We start from the raw sequence: 22,891 nt of genomic DNA, 5'->3' as shown, positions 1-22,891 counted from the left end.
AGGAGCTTTTTTCCTTCGTTGAGGGTTCTATAACAAGGGGACATAGATTCAAGGTAAAAGGCGGGAGGTTTAGAGGGGATTTGAGAAAGAACTTTTTCACCCAGAGGGTGGTTGGAGTCTGGAACTCACTGCCTGAAAGGGTTGTGGAGGCAGGAACCCTCACAACATTCAAGAAGCATTTGGATGAGCACTTGAAATGCTACGGACCAAATGCTGGAATATGGGATTAGAGTAGACAGGGCTTGATGGCCGGCGCGGACACGATGGGCCGAAGGGCCTCTATCTGTGCCGTATGACTCTATGACTCTATGTATGAGGGTGAGGACCATGACTTCCTCTCAGTAACATTGTCTGTTAAATTCTACCATATTTATTTTACCAGAAGCTTACAGTAACAGATGTGACCCTGTTAGGTGTTGAAATTTGGTTGTACGGTTACAGTGGATGAATTCAAGGATTTATGAGCTTTATTTGGCCTTTGTAGGTGAGAAGGATGAAATAGTTAGACCGATGATTGATAATTTAGGAGGAGAGCTAACCTGGTTGAAAGATGGCTACTGTAAACACTGCACTGTTAAATGTGAGATTGGATTGAGGAGGATTTCCTTCCTTGTCCAGGCCATTAAATGAGGGCCACACAGTGCTGGGTTATTCCTTAACCCAAGCGTACACCTGGGACCGCTCACTCCTGTCGGTGAAAGTCCATCATCTGCCACCTGAGTGACACTGGATCAGCTGATATGCCAGCTTACACAGGCCAGTTAGAAGTTGCATAATGTTGACGAGCACCGGTGGGTTATAACACTGGTCTTCCACCTCTTCAGTGGTTTTAATCCAGCCCACACTAATGGAATATGTATCCTCTATCAGGGTGCTGTGAGCTGATTTTGTACAGTCTCAGTCCAGTTCCTGGTAGATACTGGTCCACAACACAAAGTAGCCCATAATGCAACAACTTGTATTTATGTAGCCCCTTTAAGATAGAAAACATCCCAAGGGGCTTCAGACACATTGGGAAAAACAAACACCAAGCCAAAGAAAAATAGATTTAGGAGGCACGACCAAAAAAGGAAGTTGGAGGGGTTTGGGGAGGGATTATAGAAAGAGGGGCACCTTTTTATTTTAATTTGTACAGAAAAATATATTTACTGTTTAGTTATCCCACGTGAGCAATGTCTGGTACAGCTCATCAGCTCCTTGTGCTTGGCAGGAAATGATGCCTCGGATGTACCATTTATAACTCTTGGGATTTGCTGTTTTCCAGCTCTGTAATCACAGGCTGCACTTTACACTTCTTGGAAAATGGGCAACGGTGAAACAGAATAAATTTAACGTAAGGAAATTGGGTATTGAACATAAAATTCCATATTTATTCGGGACAAGGCCAAGGAGAGTGGATAGGTCACTTTAAAATGCACGATTATTCCACCTGTTGATGGAATTTGCAGGACAGTGTGAGGACTGAATGTTTTGGTGTGTGTGGGAAGTGTTCCTGACCTCGGGGTTTGCTGTTTGTGTGATCAGTCAATGAGACAATGTGCAAACCAGACTGGTTTGGGTGATGATTTATTTTTTATTTTAATGGATTATGATTTAAATGTGGGACTCTAATGCTAGTTACTGCTTGTTCTCTATTCCCAGTACTGGTATTCAGCTGCTTCCAGAACAGAGGGGGCTGCATCCCAATTGCTTCATCAGTGCAGAGGTGGTCCACTGGCTCATCAGCAACGTCGAATGTGTCCAGACTCAGCCTATGGCCATCGACATCATGCAGGTACAGTGCACCGGCAGCACCGCTGTCTCACCATTCCCTGGCACCATATCCTGGCTTGTACTTTGTTTTGGGCATTCTGAAAGCCCAAGTTTGTGGTGAGTCAGCTGATCTCAACCATGCAGCTGTGGGGGCCCTATAATTGCCCTCAGCGGGCTGATTTTTTTTTTCCCAACAACTTTTGCAAATCTCTACTTTTTAAAAGAAAAATGCTGTGATTCTTGCAGCAGATGGCAGCAGCCTGGAGTGCTGCTCATAAAATGTCCTCTAGTCTGGGAAGGGAAAAAATCACCCACAGTACCAGCTCCAGAGTCACTATCCTGTGACACCCTGCATGCCTGTGTCAGACGGGATCAGGCTTGGCTTTGATACCCTGCCAAATAGCCAGATTCTCACCTTGAGAATGGCTACTTGTGTGAAGTGCCAAAAGACAAGTGCCACCTATTGAAGTGTCTCCAGCAAAAGTCAGTACCTTGGAGAGGAGTGCAGAGAATTGGATAATAACCAGAAACTGCACCTTTTTACTGAAAGCTGCAGTGTGGTGTAAACATCACCAAAGCAAAGTGTGAATTAACTTTTGAACTAGTTTTTAAGAACGACTTGGATGTAATTGGTCTACACCAGCAGCGTGAAATGGCCTCATAGTGAAACGGCAGCCTGTTTTCCATCACTCTTTTCCATTGACATCAAAAATTGGGCGTGTTGCAAAATGAGCTGCTGATTTTGTTATGAGGCCGTTTTGCACTACACGTGTGGACCAGTTTCACTCCCATAGATTCCCCACTGCTATTTTAAGGTTGTTTTGTGTTTCACTTTTTTTTTAAAATACACATTTTCATCCTTTTCTTGAACAAAACCCCCTCAGTTTTTAAACTACTGATTTTTTTTTCCCGAATGTAACGTTGGCTGATTTTTTTTTTCCCCCCACCAACTTTTGAAAATCTCTACTTTTTAAAACGAAAACACTGTGATCCTTGCAGCAGATGTATGATGGGATACCTCATCCGCTCAGAGTGCTGCTCGTAAAATCTCCTTTCCCCTTCCCCTCCTGCCCACACAACAAGATGGGAAACTGGTAACTTGCTCCAGGCTCTCTGCCAAGCCAGACATTAAGAGACCCAGGAGAGGGGGTGTGGCTCAACTTCCCACTGGGTTTCTTTCCATGTGCAAAACAGCTGTTCTCAAAGACCCAGCTGAGATCTGAAACTCACTGTGTGAGTGATCCTGTGTGTGGTGATAGTGGGAGGGTTCAAATCCAAATCATACCCCCCCACCCCGTGGCACACCATCTTGACATAGACACTTGCACCCCTGGGTCGTGCTCTGTTTGCTGCTTCTAACAGAGACTTGTTGCAGTGCTGTAAAATTGACCATTACTTTTGTGTGTATCTTTGTATAGAAAATGCTGGACGAGCAACTCATCGTTCATGCTTTTGGGGAGTCCATGCGGGCGTTCGTGTATGGTTTCTACCTGTACAGGCTCGTCACAGACAAAGACGCAGAGAAAGGTAAAGTGCACTTCAGTGAAGCCATTCGGTAACTGGCTTATTAATGATGCCTCTGCATAAAGAACAAAAGAACTTGTATTTATATCACACCTTTTTAATATCCTCCAGGATGTCCTAAAGCGTTTCACGGCCAGTGAATTACTGGTTTGAGGTGCAGTTGCTGCTGTTTTGTAGGCCAAGCATGGAAGCCAGTTTGGTCCCACAAACAAGATAAATGACCATGTAATCTGTTTTAATGATCTTGGTTGAGGGATGAATATTGACTAGGACACTGGGGGTCGCTCCTGCTCTTCTTCGAACAGCGCCACCTTAGAGGGCTGATAGGGCCTCGGTTTAACGTCCCATTTTAAAGACTGCGGGGGAGAAATTCGATAAGGGTCCGTTTTGGGCGGTGTTAGTGCGATGCGCTAGCACCCCGCGCCCGACGGACCCTGCGCAGGCAGGACGCAAGTTCGGACCCAAGGGAGCACTTACCTGCAATCAGCGTTCCTTTCCAGGCCTTGCACGTGGAATCGATGCAATTCATACTTTCTACCACCAGAGGGAGCTCAACCTCTTAAAGGGAGGATGTTTCTTAGAAATCTCTTAAAGGTAACTGGTACCTGTTATTTGCTGAAAATAACAGTCTGCTGTCTGCATGGAGTCTGAACAGAGATCGCACATGTAAAACACAGGTGCAGATCCCATCCCTGTGTTTACACACTGAGTTATGTTAAAACATTGAGTAAAAGTTGCGCACCAATAAATCCCACATCCTCCAATCTACACCAGATCTCACCAATCTGCCGCTCTGAGTTGGTACCAGGCCTGCGAGAGTGCATGCACCAAGGTTCTCTGCTAATGCACGAGACCTTGGGTGCAAGAGGAAGACAGGAGGAGGGACGTCCTATATCCACGGTGTGGTGGGGGCAAGAGGCCCTTCAGACAAATACTCAAAAGACAGTGGGAGGCAGCTGGGGACGAAGTCAATGCCAGGCGCACAGCATCATGAACATGGATGCAGTGCAGGAAGAAGTTCAATGCTTGACATGAGTGGTCAAGGTGAGTGAGGTCAACTGTCATGTGGCGTCTCCTACCAACTGCAGCACGCACTACATCCCCCATCCCCCACATACCAATAAACTCTTTCCATCAGTACTCAACTCTTCCAACCAGATGCTTCCTCTCACCCTTACACATTACCATTGTTGCAAGCCGCCCACCCACAACTCACAAGCCACACACACTGGCAGCTATTCAACCATGACAGGCACATCACCCAGGCACACGTCCTGCTTTCTTGCAGGAGAAGGTGGCACATATCAAGAGGCAGCAAGTGGCCGTGGCATTTAGACCCTCGAGCCTGTTCCACCATTCATTGAGATCATGGTGGACCTGTGACCTAACTCCATATACCCATCTTAGCCCCATATCCTTTAATACCCTTGGTTCACAGAAATCTATCTGTCTCAGATTTAACATTTACAAGTGAGCTAGCATCAACTGCTGCCTGTAGAAGAGCGTTCCAAACATCGCCCACCTTTTGCGTGTAGAAGCATTTTCCATCTTCACTCCTGCACGTCCTGGCTCTAAATGTTAGGCTATGACCCAGCGTCCTAGTATGCAAGTGTAGGAGACCTCCAAAAACAATTACAAATGTCTCGGCAGCCAGAGGTAATAATCCAGCCATTAACCTGTAAATCCTGCATGGTCCCTTTAAATAGTGCTGGTGGGGGGTCCTCCAGGCACTGTAAGACACGTTCAGGTGTTCGGGGTTAAGACTGTGCATTGAGTTGAGCGTTAAGTGCCAAAATGGTGTCTATGATTTTAAATCAGCGTTGCATGTTGATTGAAGCCATTTTTTCCCTACTTTACATGATTCCAGCGTTCGTTATCTGCACCTGCACAAACTCCTATACCAAGATGGCATCTGGCGCACGTCACACAGGAAACGTGCGTGCACATCCAAGATGCATCTTGGATGTCAGAGAGGCCGTGTAGCACCGAAACAACGGGCGCTACACGGCCCAATTTAGCACCCCGCATCTCCCAACAATGCAGCACTCCCTCAATACTGCACGATAGATTATGTGATTGAGTTCTGCAGCGGGACTTAAACCCACAACCCTCTAACTCTGAGGTGACACTGCTACCAACTGAAACATAATTCAGCTTTATACAATAAATACATTATTATTCTATAGCAATTTAGTACATTTTTGCTGCTGAGACTTGACTATAAAAAGGAACCAGGGGATAGGCCAAATGGTGTTAGTATTTCAATTGCTTTCCAGTTTTTCTCCTCTGCTGTCCTGAAGACACTGACTCGTATGACAACAGGCACAAGGAGCCCTCTGGGATCTCATCCAAGAGGCCATTTTTCATGAGCGATCCCAGACGGTGACTATCAACAGGCTGTGTGGGCTTCACAGTCCAACACAGTCTTATCCGTGCATGATGTCCGAACACAGTCTTTCCAGCAGGAGCTACCCCATAGCGGCCAAGAGCAGGAACTGACTGACCTTTTTGTTCTCCCGAGCCCAGGGAGACAGAGGCTAACCGTAGTATCCCTCCACTGCCTCGGCCGAGATCAGTTAACTCAATACAGAGCGGGAATCGAATCTGGGACGCTCTTAGTTTGAATGACTCCATATTGCGCAAATTGGCTCCCACATTTCCTACATTACAACAGTGACTACACTGCAAAAGTACTTAACTGGCTATAAAGTGCTTTGGGACGTCCTACGGTTGTGAAAGGCACGGTATAAATGCAAGTTTGTTCTTTACATCAGGTGGTGTATTGCCCCACTGAGCCAACTGTATGAAAGGGCTTTTCTAATAACTGAATTTTCAATAATCAAAGGGTTAATTAGACTTTTTTTTTATTCGTTCATGGGATGTGGACATTGCTGTCGGTGCTTTTTTTGATGTATGATGGGACTTATTAAAATGGTGTGAGCCTCGGCTCAGTTGGTAGCACACTCTCCTCTGAATCAGAAGGTCATGAGTTCAAGTCGCACTTCAGAGATTTGAGCACAAAAATCCAGACTGACACTCCAGTGCAGTACTGAGGGAGTGCTGCAGTGTCCTTCAGATGAGAAGTTAAACCGAGGCCCCGTCTGCCATCTCAGGTCGACGTAAAAGATCCCATAGAACTATTTCGAAGAAGAGCGAGGGAGTTCTCCCCGGTGTCCCCGGCCAATATTTATCCCTCAACCAACATCAATAAAACAGATTATCTGGTCATTATCACATTGCTGTTTGTGGGACCTTGCTGTGCACAATTGGCTAACGCATTTCCTACATTACAACAGTGACTACACTTCAAAAAAGTACTTAATTGCCTGTAAAACGCGTTAGACATCCTAAGTGAATCCTGTGAATGGAGCTATATAAATGCAAGTCTTTATTCCAAATTGAAAGAAAGAAAGAAAGTGCCATACTTTCTCATACTTTTATGGGGCATTTTTGACTGCTGTCGCAGGCGATGTAATGTTGATGAGAGAATTACTGATTCCTGTATCCAGTGTCTGCTCATTAAACTGCTTCAAAGTGACTCTCTTCCCATCCTCCTTTCTGCAGGAAGTCTGCAGTCTTCCACTATCTGGTACACCTCGACGATGGACGACCTGGCTGCGTTCCAGCGCAAGTGGTTTGAGGTGGCTTTCCTCACGGAAGAGCGGCTTCATGTCGACATCCCTGCCTTCCTGTTACCGTGGTTACCCAGTAGGCCAGCGTCCTATGCAAGTAGGCACAGTTCCTTCAGCCGCAGTTTTGGAGGACGAAGTCAAGCCGCTGCCTTACTAGGTAGATGCACAGCACAGGCAGCCGGGGGAACGGCCTCCAAGGGAATGAGTTCATGTGGACAGCAGCCATTTGCCTCCTCCCATTCTCAACATCAGCTACTCAGACTATTCATTTTTATGTACATATCTATTCTATAAATCTGTTTCACAAGGCAGAAATTCCTTGTTTAATCATAGCTTCCAGCATCTGGAACCCATGCAACCTGGATCAGTTTTTAATATAAATAGTGACCTCACATACAAGGCAACACTTGGAATACATAAGATGCTTGGTTTGTTTAAAGTGGGAGGGGGTCTCGGGAATGCTTACTTTCTGCTCAAATTATACCTCCCCTCCCCATCATCTCTATCTCAGATATTACTAATATAGATTTCTTTTTTTTTGCTTCTTACAAAAACCCATCGTTTCACATTTCCTTGCCTTCTCTGCTGCTGTCTGTTATCGGATGAGCTGCCTGCATCCGGATTTCAAAGAGGGGAGGCTGTAACTTCAGACCAGAGGCACCTGACTCGATAAACCATGATATCGGGTGTGTGCTCCCGCACACTCGGCCGGTACGGAGCAGAGCTTTCTGGCCTCAGGTGGCGCCGCATCAGCTGCCAGATCAGTCTGAAGTTCTGGCTCCCGTTGAAATGAGATGCAGCTGGTTCCTCTCCATAATTTACCTGATTGCAGTGGCATTTGAACAGAAAGCATCAGACTCTTCCCAAGACTTTCCCTCCCATTTAAAGGAACCAAGCGCCTTGTAATGAAAGTCTCAAAGTTAACTGGTTTTCTTAATTCATTCTGGGGATGTGGGCATCACTGGCAAGGCTGGCATTTGTTGCCTATCCCTAGTTGCCCTGAGAAGGTGATGGGCCGCTGCCTTCTTAAACCGCTGCAGTCCTTTTGTGACAGTTTGATACATTGGCCTGCTAGGCCACTTCGGAGGGCAATTAAAAGTCAACCACGTTGGTGTGGGACTGGAGTCACACATAGGCCAGCTCGAGTAAGGACAGCAAGTTTCCTTCACTAAAGAGCATTAGTGAACCTGTTGGGATTTTATGACAGTCCGACCACTTCGTGGTAACTTTTACTGATGGCGGTTTTTTATTTCAGATTTTTTTAAACTAAATTCAAATTCTCATACTGCCATGGTGGGATATGAACTCACGTTCTAGTGATTTATTAGTCCAGGCCTCTGGATTACTAGTCAATAACAACCGTTACACAACTCTACTGTATAGAAAAACTGAGCCAGGTTAGTGTAGGGGGGGTCTCGGTTATAATTTTTTGGCACGCACAGCATTCAGTCAGTGGGCTTTCTCTACCCCTGACTGCTCCCTAATTTCAGGATGAGAGCTGAGGTCACTGATGGGCTGTGCTGAGCATAGCTTTTTTTCATTGATATTCTATCTTGATCATTCATTGTTAATGAGGGATGTTTGACACTATTGGCCTGTCAGTCGGAGAGGCCCACAGGATGGCTGTTGCAGAAATGGGGGTACTCTTCTGAGATTGGGGCTAATTCATGTGGTTAGGACAGTGTGGAGGCTGAACCCTTAAACTACCAGCTGGGATAGGAAAATTAAAGCTTTCTGTTCATTTTCAGCTCATGCATTGTGATGCTGATGCAAACACTAATATTACAGTGTAAAGCCACATAAATGTCAGGAGTAACTTTAATACAAATCCTATATATTTAAATTCAACATTTAAAAATAATAAATAAAAAAACATTTTTTATATTCTTGCCTTTCCTCCTCCCTCAATTTCTTCTTCTTCTTCCCCATTTCTCTCTTTCCTATTTTGTTTAACTTTAATTAGACTTTTTTTATCCAATTTAACCTGATCATTCTCATTAAACTTTGGAAATGGGAGTAACTTTGAAAGAAGTGGCCTTTCACGGACTGAGACATGGTCTGAGGAGAGGCCTAGTCCTGTCATAGATACAATTGGGTCACCCCATTTAAAAAGACAAACAGCACATCAAACCTGGGAGGCCTGCTGGATGAAGAATCTAGTCAGTGCCTCCAGGGCCCAGTTGTGTCTGGATAATTAAACTCATCCATGGCACAGAAAGGGTTAATTAAATACATTTTTAAAAATGGAGTGAATGGCAGACACTGCTGTCAGCCAATGAGTTAGAGGCAGGGTGGGACTTGAGTGTCTCCTGAGTACAGCAGGATTATTTCTCCAGCAAAATGCAGTGAGTGGAGGATAGTTACATAACACAAATAATGTGCAATAAATCAATCCCAGTCACTTACAGCAGTGCGGTTTCCAGGCGTGAATGACATGGGACTTACCCAATCATCTCCATTCTGCCCAGGACTAGTGGTGTCCCTATTTGCAGCCTAAAAAAAAAGACAGCCAGGACATAACTTGAGGCTGGGTGAGGATAGATCACCGTCCAGACCCCTAAAGCCAGGCCCTAGTACGCCGCACAATGAAATATGTGGTAGAGCCTGTAATTTAGAAATGAAGATGCTGCTTGTTCAGCCAAACAAGGACTGCCTGTTGAAACAGACTTTACAGAATTGACAAATTGCTTCTGCCAATTTCTGAACAGTAAGCTTTACTAACCACGAGCTTTCAAGAAATGCTCATTGTGACAAAACAGACTGCGTTGTTTCCACGATGGCGTAGCCTATAGCTGCTCAAATCCATTGTAGCTGTTTGCTACCAAGCTTTCAAACTAATGTATCATATCCACTCTCTCTTTCTGGCATCTGGTCGGTAGCAAATGTCCATTTAAGCTTTTACTAAATCTAACCTGTCCACATGATCTCATTTGTTCCCCTCTTGGATGAAATTGGCCGATTCCCTGCGCCGAGCCTGTGATGTGGAATTGCATGTACAGAAGAGCTCAGGAACAAGCTCAACTTCCCCGTAATCTAAAACCCCCTTCCCTCACCCTCACCCCCAGTAATCTGTCCCTTAGATTATCCTGCATGATTCCTTCCCCCTCCCCTTTAGTGTGGTAAATTTGGGGGTATGTTGACACAGGTTACTTGGAATGACTTATGTTAAGTGATTGATCTCCCCTGATATGGTGCTAATCAATATAGGCCAGGAAAGTCCTATGATCCTATCCCTCAGTGTTGAGTTTGTTGATCTTGGCAGGGATGGGCATTGAGAGCCCTATCTCCCTGGGCCAGGAAAGGGAAAAATCAACCAGAGTCCCCATTACTGATCCCCATCCAGTGACCCATGCTGGAAAGTATGGGTGTTTGGTCAGAACAGGATCAGGCTTGTTTGTGATGCCCCTAACAGTCAAACATCCTGTCGATACCTACTGCCTAGACTCACCCAAGAAGGGCCACTTGGCGGAGATTCCTGAAGGCCATGGTGCCTGTTGAACCATTTGTCACCATGAGTTACAGCTTTTGGAGAAGAGGGGAAAGAATTGGATGTGGAAATATGTTCGCTCATCGCTATTACAATGTTGTTCATTCAGTTTTTTTCATTTTCATCAGCACAATTTGATCTGTTACATGTGTTGATGTGATATTTTTCTGTGTGTCCCATTTTGTGTTGGTTTTCTTCCCTCCCCTTGGTTTTCTGCTACCCACGTCCCAACTTACAGAACGGGAGGAGAGCTCAGTGAACGCTCGAGTGCCTCACTGAAGACCAACTCTCCTGCTTTAACTTCCCACCTCCCTCACCATGCACAATGTAAAGAAATACCTAGCCCCAGTGGCTGTGACTGAGGTCAGCAGATCAGTGAGGGGGGAAGGGGAGGGAACGTGAGCACAGATCCAATCGTCACTGCTCTATGATGCACTTTTTAGTGGACTGTGCAGAATTGCAGTGATTGTGTTAACACTAGCGTATTAGCCAACCGGGTGAGGTACAGCCCTGGTGCCCTGGAGCTGGACCCCTGCAAGAGTCAGCACCATCACAGGAAGGGAGAGAACTGGAAAACAGAATAAGAAAAGCAGCCTCCATGATGGCTGTTGGGAATGGTCCACAAAATGAGAGTCGGGGCTGTTGGGAGTCATCAGTCAGTGAAGCGGAGCTCCTGGTACAAAATGACCCTTGCAATTTATAGCTGCTCCAACAAAAAGCAGCTTCATTCCGATTGATGTGTTTACTAGAGAGATAATGATACCTACCGTTATCTCCTCTTTAGTCCATGCTGTACCCAGTAATTATCTGTACCGTGCTGGGTGTGACAGTACCTCGCAATTACTGGGTTTCTTTAAGACCCTCTGGTTCTTGCTTTATTTTCTAAGCTGCTTTTCTTCCTTTGCCCTTTTTCCTGATTGCCTCCCGCAGAGCACGTCACTCTTCACTGAGTGATCTGGTCTCTAGCTCCCAGTGAGGATCCAACTCTTAATAAGCACATGGGACAGTTCTGGATTTACTCGTTTTCTGCTGAAAAGCATCTTGGGGCATTTTATTATGTCAAAATTGCTATATAAATGCAAACTATTGTTGATTTCCATTACAAATTTGGGACTGCCGTAGATCGGGTTCAGTGGCGCCGTTTTCTCCTGGAAGCGGCCTTACTCTTATGGGAGTTGACTCACAGCCCTATATCTACTCGTACAATAACGTAACCCAAAAGTGTGACAGTAGCATCCCCTTGCCATCTGGACCGAATACTTGTGTCTTGTGCATGTTTGTTTCTTCAATCTCTCCGAAGACGGACCAAGTTAACTCGATGGGACAACGTTTGGTTCAGATCATTAAGCTGCTTTATTCCAAAGAAAGATGAAATGTATAGAGCAAACAGATATGATCAGGGTTACTTAGTTCAAATGATGCAAGAACATCCTCCCAGCCTGGTTGGTCTCCTTACTCTCCCTCCCTGTCAAAAAGCCTCCTCCACAGACCAGCAGAGATCAAAAGGTCAGAGTTGTCTTTCCAAATACCCAGATAATACCCAGCCAAACTAACAAGTCGCTCACTGTTTAGACACAACTTTAGAAGCAACCTCTGATTGGGGATTCAATAGGGTAGATACAGAGAAACTATTCCTGCTGGTGGTGGGTCCAGAACAAGAGGCATAATAAAATTAGAGCTAGGCCATTTGGCAGAAATCCCAATGAAATGATCTGTACCTCAACTCCATTTACTCACCTTAGCTCTATATCCCTTGGTACCCTTCCCTAAAAAAAAATCCATCGATCTCAGTCTTGAAAGCTCTAATTGTCCCAGCAGCCTTTTGGGGGATAGAATTCCAGATTTGTATTCCCCTTTTTGTGTTGAAAAATTACTTCCTGATTTCCCTCCTAAATGGCCTGACTCTAATTTTAAGATCATGTCCCCTCGTTCTTGATTCCCCCGCACCACTAATACTGTGGTACATTTAGTACTTCGAATGTAGTAAGAATTGTTTCGCATTTTAATTTCTTCCTGTCTGCTTCCTCATGACCCTCTTCCTCTGTAGCTGCCACAGTCCCCGAGCAGAAGACGGTGACCTTGGATGTGGATGTCAATAACCGCTCGGACCGTGTTGAGTGGTGCAGTTGCTATTACCATGGGAACTACTCCTTAAATGCTGCATTTGAAATCAAGCTGCACTGGATGGCGGTAACATCAGCTGTGCTCTTTGAAATGGTAGGTGAGAGCAGACAATTGAGTTACACCATAGGAAGGACAGGAAACTGCGATCTGTCCTGATGTACAAGTGTTGACCACTGCTAGGACTACAATGAAAAAGCAGCTTTTTTCAGTCAGCACCAGTTCCTGACAGCCAGGTTGCAACTGTTAATTGTATGATGTGTCAATTGGGGTTGATTGTATTCAGGTGGTGGGTATCAATTGGGGACTCTCTTGGATCCTTTTTATAGGAGAGCTTAGCTAGGGTGTGGGGTGTGCAAGAGGAAACTCTGAATAAAGGCTTAGAGGCAACTAAAGACCAGGCTCTAGTATTCCTTCCTTCACCACATAGCTATCCAGTTTTAACAGCCACCCAAAAGTAAACTTGCCGGGATCCATTAAGATCCGCAATCAGGAAACCCATTTTTTAAATTCATTCTTGGCATATGGGCGTCGCCAACAAGGCCAACAATTATTGCCTATCCCTAGTTGTTTTTAAGATGGTGGTAATGAGCAACCTTCTTGAACTAGGAACATAGGAACAGGAGTAGGCCATTCAGCCCCTCGTGCCTGCTCCACCATTTGATAAGATCATGGCTGATCTGTGATCTAACTCCATATACCTGCCTTTGGCCAATATCCCTTAATACCTTTGGTTGCCAAAAAGCTATCTATCTCAGATTTAAATTTAGCAATTGAGCTAGTATCAATTGCCGTTTGCGGAAGAGAGTTCCAAACTTCTACAACCCTTTGTGTGTAGAAATGTTTTCTAACTGATGCCATCTGTGGTGAAGGTGCTATTACAATGCTATTAGGTAGGGAGTTCCAGGATTTTTTCCCAGCAATGATGAAGGAACGGCGATATATATCCAAGTGAGGGCGGTGTGTGACTTGGAAGTGATGGTGTTCCCCTACTGCCCTCGTCCTTCTAGGTGGTAGAGGTCGCGGGTTTGGGAGGTGCTGTCGAAGAAGCATTGGCGAGTTGCTGCAGTGCATCCTGTAGATGGTACACATTGCAGCTACAGTGCGCCGGTGGTGGAGGGAGTGGAGGTTTAAGATGGTGGATGGGCTGCCGATCAAACGGACTGCTTCGTCCAGAATAGTGTTGAGCTTAGTGAGTTTTTACCGTGTCTGCGCAGCCGCTGACCTTGGCGAGCCCAGGCAGGTTCATTTTCGGTTTGCAGCCAACAGTGAGAGTCTGTTAGTGCAAATATAAAAGCAGATATAGTGACAAACCAGTCCCACGGTCTCTGGTGTGACAGGATGTGTGATTTGTTACAGAAGGTATTGTTACCCTTGCCAGAAGTTGCAATCTGTGTTTTATTATAATGAACTGCACTTACTTATAAAATGAGATGTTTTACCATAGTTTACAGCCTGTGACATCACTGACAACAATCAAAAAACAGCAAGTATTCCCTCGCCTCTCATTGTGCTTTAATCCAAGGAGAGAACAAAAAATATAAGTTTGATATAAGAAGTAATTATATTTGAAATTTGGATTAAAAACTTTTTTTCTGCCATTTTCAAATGAGACCGCAAGAATTCTTAAGCAAGAGGAAAAGGTCAGTGAGTCAGTCCCGTTTTCACAGATCATCCCTATCATCTCCCAATATCCTTCAATCACTTCTCTCCCCAGACATCCATACAGTTATCTCTGGAGCCCATTTATACTACATGCTTCACTGCTGTTCCCTAGGAACAGGAGTAGGCCATTCAGCCCCTCAAGCCTGTTCCACCATTCAGTTAGATCATGGCTGATATGTACCTCAATTTCACTTACCTGCCTTCGATCCATATCCCATGATACCGTTGCCTAATAAAAATCTGTCACTCTGTGTCTTGAAAATTTCAGCATCCACAGCCTTTTGGGGGAGAGAATTCCAGATTTGAACTACCCTTTGTGTGAAAGTGCTTCCTGATTTCAGCCTTGAACGGCCTAGCTCTAATTTGAAGATTGTGCCCCCTTGTTCTGCATTCCTCCACCTGAGGAAATAGCTTCTCTGTATCTACTCTTACCAAATCTATTTATCGTTTATAACACTTCAATTAGATCACTCCTCCACCTTCTAAACTCAAAGGAATAAAAGCCAGGTTTATGCAACCTGTCGCCATAATTTAACCTTTAAGCCCTGGTATCACTCTGGTGAATCTGTGCTGTACTTCCTCCAAGGCCAATATAATCCTTCCTGAGGTGCGGTGCCCAGAACTAGACTCAATACTCCAGGTGGGGTCTGACCAAGGCTCTGTACAACTGTAGCATAACTTCCTCCCCTTTGTATTCCAGCTCCCTTGAGATAAAGGCCAACATTCCATTAGCCTTTATGATTACTTTTTGTATCTGTGCACTAGCTTTTAGTGATTTGTGTAAATGGACACCTAAACCCCTTTGCTCCTCCACATGTCCTAGTCTCTCGCCATAAGAAAATATTCTGATTTATCTTTCTTGGATCCAAAGTGGATGACCTCACAGTTCCCCACATTGAACTCCATCTTTCATTGTTTTGCCCAGTCACTTAATCTATCTATGATTTGTAACTTCCTGCTCCCATCTACACAACTTACTGTGCCTCCTAATTTAGTGTCACCTGCAAACTTGGATGTACAACTCCTATTCCATGATCCAAGGCACTGATATATGATGAAAAGCTGAGGCCCCAGTACAGATCCCTGGGGAGCAGCACTTGTCACATACCTGTAATCAGAGTACATTCCTTTTATCCCTACTCACTGTCTCTTACCTCCCAACTAATTACCAACCCATATCACAAGGTTACCTCCAATTCTGTGCACTTTTATTTTTGCTGATGATCTCTTGTGCGGAACCTTATCAAATGTCTTCTGGAAATCCATATAGACAACAATCATAGATGCTCCCCTAGGTACTATGTTAGTGACCGCCTCAAAAAATTCAACTAGATTAGTCAGACGTGACCTACCCTTCACAATCCATGCTGACTGTCTTTGATCAGCTCATACTTGTGGAATGCTCAGTTACTTTGTCTCTAATGATACATTCAGCAACCTCCATTAAGCTGACAGGTCTGCGGTGTCCTGGTTTCTCCCTCCCTCAATTTTCTAATCCAAAGGCACAATTCCCGAATCTAAAGGGCTTTGAAAAAATATGACTAAAGCATCTGCAATTTCTCCACCTGTTTATTTTAACATCCATGGTTGGAAACCATCAGGTGCTGGAGATTTGTCTATCTTAAGTCCCATTATTTTCACCATTATCATTTTTTTTACTAATATCAAATCTACTAAGTTCTCCCCTTGACTTATTTTTAGGTTCCCTTGTACTGCTGATAATTTGTCCTCTTCCCCTACTATCCATTATACTATCCCCTGCATCTGACTTTACTGGGCTCATTCCCCCTTACCACTTTCTTTCTCAATATATTTATAAATGTTTCACTGTTAGCTTTGATATCTCTTGCAAGTTTTTTTTTCATATTCCCTTTATGCACCTCATTACTTTCTTTATATCCCTTTGTTGTCTTTTATAGCTCTGTCTGTCCAAATACATTCTAAATATTCACTGCCGTTACTACTTGAGCTATTCCCAGTTTATGTGAGAATTAAAATCTGTTAACTTATTTCAGTACTCTTACCCTTTGGGTGAAAAAGTTTCATCTGACTTCCCTTCTTACTCCTATCTTCCTGATATTTAAGCCCATCATGATGGTTAACGTTTCTGCATTAACATCATCTTAATATATGAATTTGTCAGCAGAGTGCCGATGGTGTATCGGGGATTCACTGATTAAATGCAGCCATGTAACGTAGGCTGTTCTCTGCAGTACTAATTTCACAAATATAAAAACCTAGTCTCCAGCTCTCCAATTATAAATAACTGCAGACCTTAAACTCTTGCGGTTCCATGCCAGCTTGTGCTGTTCTTTGATCATCTTGTTGAAATGAGGGATGAGCTTCAAATAGCTAAATTGACTTTTCTTGTGAAATAGAAGGACTCTTGGAGACTTGACACCTAGAATTCTGTTTCTTCATTTCCTTCTTGTTCTCATTTATTCATTAATTTGTACTCTTCTTCCTCGCCCCCACATTTTCTAATTAATTCTCTCTCCCCTCCCCATGCCGCTGTCCCTCCCTCATTTTCTGATTTTATTTTTCTATCGCTCATTAAGTCATTTTTTTTCACTTTTTAATTTTCTTGACACTAAAGTCTGAAAGTGTAAATGAGCTCAGCCTGCACAGCCAGCTGAGTGAAATAAGATGCATTTGAAGTTGAACTTTGCAAAGTTAACTGTCATGAATTGAGTCAGTGTGTCTGCTGTGTTAAATGTACATGGAGCTGCAGGCTATTTAGCGGGGTAACGGCTGGTACCTTTCAAAATGGCCCTTGATTGTCTGACATTAATTATGTCATTCATGAATCAATCTGCTCCATTAGTTCTGTCTAAGTATTATACCTGTAATCCTTTAATGAATATCTGTTTTCCTAGACTGTTACTGCAGTGTTTCACTGAATACCATTCACACTGTCTCAGTATCATTAGTCAGATATCCACTTTGTTTGGAGTGACGGATATTACAGAAGCAACATAAGCAAATTCACCCTCCGCGGTTCAAGAAGGCGGCTCGCCATCACCTTAAGGGCAACTAGGCACGGGCAATAAATGCTGGCCTTGCCAGCAATGCCCACATCCCAAGAATTATTTTTTAAATAATCCTTCCTCAGGCAGGGGCTGCTGCGAGACTGCGATGGCATTTCATTTCTGTTAGCGTGTCATCTGGTAGGCAATCCCTCTCTCGTCTCCAACCTTTCTTCTCTCTGTTATACCAATGCTACCGTGATCCGTGCTTATCTGAACTTTTCTCTCTCCCCCTGAGCTGCAAACAACATCGTCCTACACATTCTCCTTTCTGCATTCTCACTGTGCTGAAATCAAGGTTCGTTGCCACTATCTCCTACTCTAAAGAGAGAAACAACTTGTATTTATATAGCACCTTTCACAACCTCAGGATCTCCCACAACATTTAACAGCCAATATAGTACTTTTTGAAGTGTAGTCACTGTTGTAAATCTGGAACTCTGTCCCTCAAAAAGCTGTTGAAGCTAGGTTAATTGATAAATTCAAAATCGAGAGTCAGATTTTTGTTAGGTAAGGGATATGAAGCAAAGCCAGGTAAATAGAGTTGAGGTACATATCAGCCATGATCTAATTGAATGGTGGAATGGGCTGAATGGCCTACTCCTGTTCCTATGTAATGTAGGAAATGCGACAGCCAATTTGCGCACAGCAAGGTTCCACAAATAGCAATGACCGGTAAAAGACCAGTTAATCTGTTTTTAGTGATTTTGGTTGAGGGATAAATATTGGCCAGAACAGCGCGAGAACTCCCCTGCTCTTCGAATAGTGCCAAGGGATCTTTTACGTCCATCTAAGAGGACAGATGGGGCCTTGGTGTAACGTCTCATCTGAAAGACTGCGCCTCCGACACTGCAGCAATCCCTCAGTTCTGAAATGTCAGCCCGGATTACGTGCTCAAGTCCCTGGACTAGGGCTGGAACCCATGACCTTCTGACTCAGGCAAGAGTGCTACCACTGAGCGAAGGCTGACACCTTTTTAAAGAGGCTGCAATTAAAGGAGAGTATTCGAGTGAGGGGGCAAAAATAATGACGGTTTTTGGAGAGCGTCACTCATGAGCAACCTTGGCCAAAATGGAAGGGACAGAAGATTAAGAAGTGAAAGGGAGAAATGAAGGGAAGGTGCAGACATGCGTCCATAGTCGGGTGACCGAGCAGCCAATTCCCAACCTCCTGATTGATGGCTGTTGGTCGAGGTGATGCTGCATGAAATCCTAATTCTCTCCCAACAACTCATATCAGACCTTCTGCCCTCAATCAGTCTTCCTTTCCGCCCATTGGCTAAAGTGGCCCAAAACTCCTGGAAAAGCTTTTTTTTAAGCTATGTTTGTGTGAGGCTCTGCTGCAGTATATGTGTGGGAGACTCTGCCGTAGTGTGACGGGCGTGGGAGACTCTGCCGCAGTATAATGTGTGTGTGTGTGTGTGTGTGTGTATGTTTCCCACATTGTTGGAGTTATTATGTACAACGTTTTGAGTAAAATAATTCAAAATATAATTTCTTTCAAAATGGCTCTTGGGTACAATATCAAATATACAGGCTTTTCCATGTGTTTAGGATGCAAGTTTTTATAGTAAGTCCCAGGCAAAATAAAACTGAAGCAACGATTCAACTAGTTTGCATCTTCGTTTACTAAACTATCTCTAGCACTATACTTGGCGTTGCTAAACTAAATTTTAGTTACTAAACTAAAATTTCTGCTTAAATTTAAACATGTTTAAACTTAGAACTTTTGTTCAGAACCTTCCTTCAAACCTGAATAATGATACAGTCCTCCCTGCAGTTGCCTTCTGCTGTTGTTTTTGAATTTTCACTCAAATAAATAAAATAAAGAAGGCTGTTCTAATCATTTGGAATACATTCCAAAATAGATTTTAAAAGCACACTTAAATATAAAGTTTCACTTATCAAACATGTAACCGGATGTATTTGCTAAATAAGCAATCACTCAGAATATAGAAATTTATATTGATTCCTGTGACAGTTCATGCTTTGTTCTGTTAATGATTTTATATTTTTAAAAAATCAAATTATCTTGCTTCAAATGATTTCTCTGGGGGTTTTTGCTCACAAAGCAAGCCAGGACTTTTTGTTTATAAGTGTGTCCTTTCTTTCCCTGATGGCATGAGAGGAAGGGGTGGGGTTTTCAAGCAGCAAGTGCTGGCCTGTTTGGAATGGCCAGCCCCGGTATCAATCATATTGTTTTAAGAAGAATTCTGGGAGCTGTAGACACAGATGCATGCTGGGAATAGTACGCCTACTACCTTGTTGAGTGGCTGTGGGGAAATGCCCTGCTCGCTGTGGACCAGGAAGATCCTGAGTCTATGCTGAGTTGGCTAATATCAACTGGAGCAGCAGTTGGAGTGCAACAATTGGCAAAAGAGGTGGGAATCAACCAGGGTCGCTGCTCCTGTTCACTATTTGCTGACAACCTGCTGGAAAGTTTGAGTGTGGATTTCAGATGAGGATACGCTCAGGGTCAGTTTGTCATGCTTCCCCAAGGCCAAACAGCCGACTCATTGACTAATTATTCAATTTACTCATATCTAGGTGCAAGGCTGGCATAGGAAGGCAACCTCCTGCGGGTTTCTCTTGGTACCTGTCCTCGAAGGTCCATTTGCTCTCCCCAGCTACCTGTATGGAGATCCACTACGAACTCAGCTTTTCATCCCCCTTAATATCAGCTGTTTGGTGAAGGAAGGTGCTGAGCATCTCTTTGACGGTAACTATCTTGCTGGCCATCAATGGGGAGAGAGGGGTACAAACTGATGAAATAGCTCATCTGTACAATGAATAATGCTGTCACTATGATTTCAATGAAGTGTAACGATGGGGGTGTAAAATTCTCTTGCTGTGTCCATTTGAAATGTGGAAAACACCCAGCAGTTGAATAAAGAGTGTTAAGAATTAGATTGTGACTGGAGAGGCTTTGAAGAGTGGTGGTCATTGGGTCTGTGTGCAGTGAATGGAAGCAATTTCAGTAGATGAATAGGAGTATCATGTACATTAAAGGGAAGATGGGCTTAAGCCTCTTTTCTCGTGTAGTATATTAGTGCTGGTGTACTAAATAAACCTGGTGACAGCACAAATTAAGTAATCACATTTTTAGTTTTAAATTATAGGTGTTTTTGCCATTTTCATGTTTGCACTGTTACTTATAGGCGGGGGGAGTGTTTGCACTGTTACGGGGGGAGGTGGGAGTGTTTGCACTGTTGGAGAGTGTTTGCACTGTTATTTATGGGGGGGAGTGTTTGCACTGTTATTTATGGGGGGGAGTGTTTGCACTGTTGGTTGTGGGGGGGAGAGGGCGTTTGCACTGTTGGTTGTGGGGGGAGGGGGCGTTTGCACTGTTGGTTGTGGGGGGGAGGGGGCGTTTGCACTGTTGGTTGTGGGGGGGAGGGGGCGTTTGCACTGTTGGTTGTGGGGGGAGGGGGCGTTTGCACTGTTGGTTGTGGGGGGGAGGGAGCGTTTGCACTGTTGGTTGTGGGGGGAGGGGGCGTTTGCACTGTTGGTTGTGGGGGGGAGGGAGCGTTTGCACTGTTGGTTGTGGGGGGAGGGGGCGTTTGCACTGTTGGTTGTGGGGGGGAGGGGGCGTTTGCACTGTTGGTTGTGGGGGGAGGGGGCGTTTGCACTGTTGGTTGTGGGGGGGAGGGAGCGTTTGCACTGTTGGTTGTGGGGGGAGGGGGCGTTTGCACTGTTGGTTGTGGGGGGGAGGGGGCGTTTGCACTGTTGGTTGTGGGGGGGAGGGAGCGTTTGCACTGTTGGTTGTGGGGGGAGGGGGCGTTTGCACTGTTGGTTGTGGGGGGGAGGGGGCGTTTGCACTGTTGGTTGTGGGGGGAGGGGGCGTTTGCACTGTTGGTTGTGGGGGGGAGGGAGCGTTTGCACTGTTGGTTGTGGGGGGAGGGGGCGTTTGCACTGTTGGTTGTGGGGGGAGGGGGCGTTTGCACTGTTGGTTGTGGGGGGGAGGGAGAGTTTGCACTGTTGGTTGTGGGGGGAGGGGGCGTTTGCACTGTTGGTTGTGGGGGGAGGGGGCGTTTGCACTGTTTGTGGGGGCAGGGGGCGTTTGCACTGTTGGTTGTGGGGGGGAAGGGGGCGTTTGCACTGTTGGTTGTGGGGGGAGGGGGCGTTTGCACTGTTGGTTGTGGGGGGGAGGGGGCGTTTGCACTGTTGGTTGTGGGGGGGAGGGAGCGTTTGCACTGTTGGTTGTGGGGGGAGGGGGCGTTTGCACTGTTGGTTGTGGGGGGGAGGGGGCGTTTGCACTGTTGGTTGTGGGGGGGAGGGGGCGTTTGCACTGTTGGTTGTGGGGGGGAGGGGGCGTTTGCACTGTTGGTTGTGGGGGGGCGGGGGCGTTTGCACTGTTGGTTGTGGGGGGGAGGGGGCGTTTGCACTGTTGGTTGTGGGGGGGAGGGGGCGTTTGCACTGTTGGTTGTGGGGGGGAGGGGGCGTTTGCACTGTTGGTTGTGGGGGGGAGGGGGCGTTTGCACTGTTGGTTGTGGGGGGGAGGGGGCGTTTGCACTGTTGGTTGTGGGGGGAGGGGGCGTTTGCACTGTTGGTTGTGGGGGGGAGGGGGCGTTTGCACTGTTGGTTGGGGGAGGGGGCGTTTGCACTGTTGGTTGGGGGAGGGGGCGTTTGCACTGTTGGTTGGGGGGGAAGGGGTCGTTTGCACTGTTGGTTGTGGGGGGGAGGGGGCGTTTGCACTGTTGGTTGTGGGGGGAGGGGGCGTTTGCACTGTTGGTTGTGGGGGGGAGGGGGCGTTTGCACTGTTGGTTGTGGGGGGGCGGGGGCGTTTGCACTGTTGGTTGGGGGAGGGGGCGTTTGCACTGTTGGTTGGGGGGGAGGGGGCGTTTGCACTGTTGGTTGGGGGGGAAGGGGTCGTTTGCACTGTTGGTTGGGGGGGAAGGGGTCGTTTGCACTGTTGGTTGGGGGGGAAGGGGTCGTTTGCACTGTTTGGGGGGGGGCGGGGGCGTTTGCGCTGTTGTTTGGGGGAGGGGGCGTTTGCACTGTTGGTTGTGGGGGGGAGGGGGCGTTTGCACTGTTGTTTGGGGGGGAGGGGGCGTTTGCACTGTTGGTTGGGGGGGAAGGGGGCGTTTGCACTGTTGGTTGGGGGGGAAGGGGTCGTTTGCAATGTTGGTTGGGGGGAAGGGGGCGTTTGCACTGTTTGGGGGGGGGCGGGGGCGTTTGCGCTGTTGTTTGGGGGAGGGGGCGTTTGCACTGTTGGTTGGGGGGGAGGGGGCGTTTGCGCTGTTGGTTGGGGGGGAGGGAGGGGGCGTTTGCACTGTTGTTTGGGGTGGCGGGGGCGTTTGCACTGTTGTTTGGGGTGGCGGGGGCGTTTGCGCTGTTGGTTGGGGGGAGGGGGCGTTGCACTGTTGGTTGTGGGGGGGAGGGGGAGAGTAAAAACTAGAGCAAATAGTGATCCCACACAATTTTCTTCTTTACTTTGGAGGAGACTCAGAAACGCAACCCAATGGTATTAAAAATTTAATTAAAATTAGACTAGACTAAGTTATTACAGAATGATCAAATATAAAGAGTGTATATTAGTTTTGTTTTCAGTGTTAAATGAATGAAGATGATTGTGTCAGCCGTGGCTCAGTGGTAGCACTCTCACCTCTGAGTCAGAAGGTTAGCGGTTCAGTTCCCACCCCAGAGACTTGAGCCCAAAATCTGGGTTAACACTTCAGTGCAGTA

General features: G+C 45.8%; 1 protein-coding gene across 4 annotated transcripts in view; it reads left to right on the top strand.

The window, feature by feature from the left end:
* Nucleotides 1-22,891, top strand: part of depdc5 (DEP domain containing 5, GATOR1 subcomplex subunit) — a 194,629-nt gene that overhangs the window by 149,616 nt on the left and 22,122 nt on the right. For 3 of the 4 annotated variants that reach the window (XM_068005515.1, XM_068005514.1, XM_068005517.1), the window contains exons 34-38: nucleotides 1,642-1,774; nucleotides 3,171-3,279; nucleotides 6,841-7,065; nucleotides 12,443-12,612; nucleotides 19,754-19,925. In XM_068005515.1, the coding sequence (XP_067861616.1) occupies nucleotides 1,642-1,774; nucleotides 3,171-3,279; nucleotides 6,841-7,065; nucleotides 12,443-12,612; nucleotides 19,754-19,925 (809 nt within the window). The remainder of the gene's footprint in view (nucleotides 1-1,641; nucleotides 1,775-3,170; nucleotides 3,280-6,840; nucleotides 7,066-12,442; nucleotides 12,613-19,753; nucleotides 19,926-22,891) is intronic. The other variant, XM_068005516.1, reaches the window with a different exon arrangement.

Source organism: Heptranchias perlo, chromosome 25, assembly GCF_035084215.1.
Source record: "Heptranchias perlo isolate sHepPer1 chromosome 25, sHepPer1.hap1, whole genome shotgun sequence".
Classification (NCBI taxonomy): domain Eukaryota; kingdom Metazoa; phylum Chordata; class Chondrichthyes; order Hexanchiformes; family Hexanchidae; genus Heptranchias; species Heptranchias perlo.
This window is presented reverse-complemented; position numbering and strand designations above follow the sequence as displayed.